Source organism: Pinus tabuliformis, chromosome J (assembly GCF_031772625.1).
Source record: "Pinus tabuliformis cultivar Carrire ecotype Pingquan chromosome J, CPIR1, whole genome shotgun sequence".
Lineage (NCBI taxonomy): Eukaryota > Viridiplantae > Streptophyta > Pinopsida > Pinales > Pinaceae > Pinus > Pinus tabuliformis.
Genome location: NC_142295.1, coordinates 1,591,532,615 through 1,591,537,770, shown reverse-complemented (window position 1 = coordinate 1,591,537,770; position 5,156 = coordinate 1,591,532,615). Strand labels below are relative to the sequence as shown.

Here is a 5,156-nt window from a genome sequence, read left to right as displayed (position 1 = left end):
AATCAACCAATGTTTTTACAATCCATACTTGCCCAATAGTGATTTTAATAACAAAAAAATAGTGCAACCAAATTCCATGTTCAATTTTCTTTTTGATAATCATAATTATAAATATAATTATTATTTAATTTTATAAAATCTATTTTTTAATATAAAAATAATCTATTAAAAAAATTAACACAATTTCATAGATTACAATTCCACAATATAAAGCTCAAGAGAAACTTCCTCAGACTGATTTCAACCCTAGTTAATTAAGCTCGAGAGAAACATTTCTGAGAAAAAATCCAACGACTATTAATACAAAATTGATAGTCATAAATTAGCTAGCAACAACCCTATGCATCTTCCCCTAGTGAACAGTTTCTCGTTTTATATTTTTTTTCTTCGTTCGAAGCGTGTCTGGAATTGAAATGTATACCACGTGCCCGTCGATGCCTAAACGAGCACGATCCTTAAGATTTCTCAGAAGCGCTGGTATGGAAAGAGGTGCACCGCCATATTTCAACCCAATCGACTATGTCCGGTCATTTCTCGTTCGTCCTCCTCTCTCCGACGCTATTGCTCTCACGCCATGAAGTTTTGTATAGATTATGGATTTTGAACCACGTTTTAAACATGAATTCTCATATGGGCTGCTCGCATCCAGGTCTTCTTAGGGCGTAGGATCCTAGGGTTCTGGTTTCGTAATTCAGCCCTAACTAACTCATAATTTGGCAGCCACTAACTGCTATCCGGTGCCGTTGAAGTTCGGTGTTTAAAAAGACATCATTCCGGCGTTGAAATTTATGTTAACCCTACCTGCAAAGGTATAATACTTGACACTAAGTAGAAATAGGAGTAAAAGTATACGTTCACCTAATTGCTTAACCAGAAGTAATGTTGAAAAAGGGTGGGTCACAAAAGAGACTTTCAGGGAGTTGAGTGTTTATCCCTCTGAGTCAATAGGTGGAAGAATGTGCGATGCTGGTGGGGATGGCATGGCCTACTCTACAATGTGCTCTCATTCTTTCTTCTGGACGGATGCACGTATGGGCTGTGATTGACATCTCAATACAATATCTCCATCGATGCCAAACTCCTGCTCTATAAGAAGGAAGGCCTGTCATTCCAATGCTGCATAAGAGAGAGGGAGAGCTGATGCAATTATCACTTCTGCCGGCCACCTATTCATAACTGCTCTCTTATTCTTGCTGCAGCTACTCGGAGTGCTGTAATTGCAATTCATAATTTTCACATTTTCTATTTTGTTTCATCTCTTGAGACAATTTAGAGCTGCAGCACATTCCCTTTCTATAACACGACATTTTCGATCATTCTTCATTGTGAATATAGAGGGCCAATTTGTGAGTAGAGAATATAGAGGGTACTAAGATGAAGAATCACGGTATTTTGAGCTGCATGCTCTTCCTCGGAATCCTCTGTATCCATGGTGGGGTGGCAGCAAAACCATTTAGATTTAGATCCTTGCTTGCAGACATTTCGAGAGAAGCAGAGCCTACCATTGCTAATACCACTACTGTGGAAAATGATTCAGAGAGCGTGGTGCAGATGGTTGAAAGGTAAATTCAATCTGTTAAGTGCATTAATTTGGTTAATAACGTTTGAAGGTTTGTGCATGAAATTTGATTTATTTCTGCTTTTCCAGAAGTATTAACGAGAGCATACCAAGGCGGGAGCTGGGGTATCTGTCATGCGGAACAGGTAACCCCATTGATGATTGCTGGCGTTGCGACCCCAACTGGGAGAGCAACAGACAACGCCTGGCAGACTGCGGCATTGGATTCGGCAGGAATGCCATTGGAGGCAAGAACGGGAGCTTTTACTTGGTCACGGATCACAACGATTATGATGCTGTGAATCCAAGACCCGGCACTCTGCGTCACGCCGTGATTCAAACAGAGCCCCTGTGGATTATTTTCCAGAGTGACATGGTCATCCAACTGAAGGAGGAGCTGATCATGAACAGTTACAAGACAATAGACGGAAGGGGTGTGAACGTCCACATAGCAAACGGTCCGTGTATCACCATCCAGAATGTGAGTCACATCATCATCCATGGCATTCACGTTCACGACTGTAAACCTGCTGGAAATGCTATGGTCAGGGATTCTCCCACGCATTACGGGTGGAGAACCATGTGCGATGGAGATGGCATCTCCATCTTCGAAGGAAGCCATATTTGGGTGGATCATGTCTCCTTGTCCAAATGTACAGACGGTCTCATTGATGCCATCATGGGATCCACGGCTATTACCATCTCAAACAACCATCTCACTCACCACAACAAGGTACCTAGTCACATCAACGAATTTGAATAGGAGTCTGTATAACTTTGAAGCAGATTGCAGTTGAACCCCAAGAAAAGAAATTTTAGTTCAAATAATGAAAAAATGTGTCATTTCAATTCATTCTATTTTCCATTGAAATCTTATGCAACAATTATAACAATTGCTCTGTTTTTGTGTTAACATGGCAGGTGATGTTGTTGGGTCATAGTGATAGCTATACTCCAGATGTTAACATGCAGGTGACTATTGCATACAACCATTTTGGAGAAGGTCTTGTGCAGAGAATGCCCAGGTAAATAAATCCTCCATTTCCTCCATTATTCCACTGTTTGAAGTTCTCTTACCAAGAAATGAATATCTATAAATGCTTTTATTGCCAAGACATGAATGCCGATATATATGAATGGATGAATGGATGCAGGTGCAGGCATGGATACTTCCATGTGGTGAACAATGATTACACTCACTGGGAAATGTATGCAATTGGGGGGAGTGCAAATCCCACAATCAACAGTCAAGGGAATAGATTCTTGGCACCTGTAGATTCTTCTTCGAAAGAGGTAACAAAGCGGATAAACAAGGACTATAATCAATGGAAGGATTGGAACTGGAGGTCAAAAGGAGATATGATGCTCAACGGTGCATATTTCACTCCATCAGGAGCAGGGGCGTCTTCGGCGTATTTAAAGGCATCCAGTCTAGAAGCGAGGCCTTCAACGCTCGTTGGGCCACTCACCCAGAATGCAGGCGTACTCTCCTGCAAGAAAGGAACTCGCTGCTAACCAAGCTTGTCCACCCACCAATTTCAGGAACTCGCTGCTAACCAAGCTTGTCCACCCACCAAGTTCAAGTTCAACGACCTGTGAAATGGGGACTAATTATTACTTTGGCCATTAAGATTTATCTCATGATTGCCATACGCATGTTGCTGGATAGATGGTACCTCTATTTGGTTGGAGAGCCGCATTTTCTTTGGTGGTTAGCAACTTCGCCCTTACTCGTTTTCCTCAGCAACCAGAAAATGCAGGAAAATAATTTTAGAATGAGTACTTTATTAGATTATATTATGCTACCACTATTAATAAACAAATAAATGAAAAAGTGGCGTGATTAAGGTTTGGAATTAAAGTGACTTTCCAATTTTGTTCGTGGGACGAATTTTTCAATAATGAATTTTCAAATTAAATTTAAATAAACCTATTTAAAAGGGAAAAAATATTTGTGTTTAATTTATGGTTTTAAATTTATATAATCATGAGACATTCTTAAAAAAGAGAAATAATTTTTTTCCCATAATATCACATCAACATTGACTTATAATCAAACTATCGAGCGACAATATACACCAAACATGTTGATTAATAAACGGAATATGCGAATTGTTGATGGTAAACCACACGGAATAATGATTCAAAGAGATAATGTCATCATAATGTTGTTGCATAGTGTTGACACAGCTACCTAAACGATCAGTGTGTCTTGACTAACTCTTTCCCAAAGAGCTAAACTTCAATCAAAACAAAACGAGAACAAAGAGAAAGAAGTCAGTGATAGGTGGAGCTCTTACTCTATGGATGGTATAATGAAGACATGATTTCTATTGTGATTTTGTTTGACAAACATGTACTTGTACTGAGGAGGTCTGTGTTAGTTTAAAGAAGCATTAAGCCTCAAAATTGCCTCGTGAAAGACTTGATGTCATGAAGGTATGTGTTATTTTCTTTTAAATATCTCATGTTGATGAATAATTTGGTAGGAATTGTTTTGATGAGGTCCTTTATTCTATTAAATAAGTTTTTTTTATTAACTTTGGTTTGGATGCATTAAAAGATGAAAGGAGTTTTGTAAAAGTTTGGGTAACAACATACCCTATCTCAAATTTTACAACCTAAGCCTATCCCAAAAGGTTTCATCATGTCATAGTATATCCACCGACATATATTGATGTTCACGACAAGCCGATATATATTACAAGGTCATAGTATATCAATGCAGGCACATGGGCCTATCCCTATAGTGATGCGATAGTGTCGTGGACATATGTATATTGGACTAACCTAAGTTTATGTTGCTATCGTGCATGCAATATAACCAATTATATGGAACAATATAATTAAATCTGGCTATAATCTACATATGGTAGAAATATGTAACAATATGATTAAATTAGACAATAATCCACATATGCTAGATATGATTGAGTTTTTGATCTGAAATTAGACACCTAACTTTTGCTTTATTTTCAATTTATGCTTCTAGGATTTTGTGCATTAAGGCTTGAATCCAATTTGAAAATTCAATACCATTAATTTCACTTAAGTGTTTTTAATTATTATTTGATTCATATTAATACGTTTACTTGCATAAATAAAGAGCATAGGCAATGATCAATATATAATGGGATTAAAAGAAATTAATTGGTAACAGAGTTCACCTATCTTGCGCTATGTCTTCGGGTTCGCTTAACTATGAATCGTTTCATTATCTCTCCTTCAAAGAGATGCTCTTCTTTGTCAATGCAAAAGGACTAAACCCTCACATCATGTGGCAATGTCTCTCCTTCAAAGAGACGTTATCTTTTGACAAAAGAATAGCTCACAAGCTCTTTTGCTCATGCCTTAGATGTGCTCCACACACAAGCTTTATTTCATGCTCCACATACAAAACACTTAGTTGCAAACAACAACTTTACATAAGCTCCACACTTAAAGAAGACATAAACTTATTGAAACTAAACATACTGTAGAGAAACATAACTCAAAGGATTCTTCTAAGCATGTAAAACAAGTTTAAAAACTCCCTTTAAACTTTCCACTAAGAATGCAACAGTAAATTCCCAAGTTCCCATGCTTGGGTACAAAGAGA

The 5,156-nt window shown here is 38.0% G+C and overlaps 1 protein-coding gene across 1 annotated transcript; it reads left to right on the top strand.

The window, feature by feature from the left end:
* The first annotated feature begins 1,100 nt into the window (after positions 1 to 1,100).
* On the top strand, positions 1,101 to 3,388 carry LOC149233564 (putative pectate lyase 18). The gene is made up of 4 exons (XM_089376761.1): positions 1,101 to 1,562; positions 1,649 to 2,291; positions 2,480 to 2,583; positions 2,713 to 3,388. The coding sequence occupies exons 1-4, from the start codon at positions 1,375 to 1,377 to the stop codon at positions 3,071 to 3,073; spliced, it is 1,296 nt and encodes a 431-aa protein (XP_089232887.1). The 5' UTR covers positions 1,101 to 1,374; the 3' UTR covers positions 3,074 to 3,388.
* The last annotated feature ends 1,768 nt before the right edge of the window (positions 3,389 to 5,156 follow it).

What these genes read in the sequence shown, in the direction of transcription:
- LOC149233564 (XM_089376761.1), top strand. Translation starts at nt 1,375, where the DNA reads ATGAAGAATCACGGTATTTTGAGCTGCATGCTCTTCCTCGGAATCCTC. An exon ending in ATCTCACTCACCACAACAAG is followed by an intron (nt 2,292 to 2,479) that starts GTACCTAGTCAC and finishes TTAACATGGCAG; the next exon opens with GTGATGTTGTTGGGTCATAG. An exon ending in CTTGTGCAGAGAATGCCCAG is followed by an intron (nt 2,584 to 2,712) that starts GTAAATAAATCC and finishes GAATGGATGCAG; the next exon opens with GTGCAGGCATGGATACTTCC.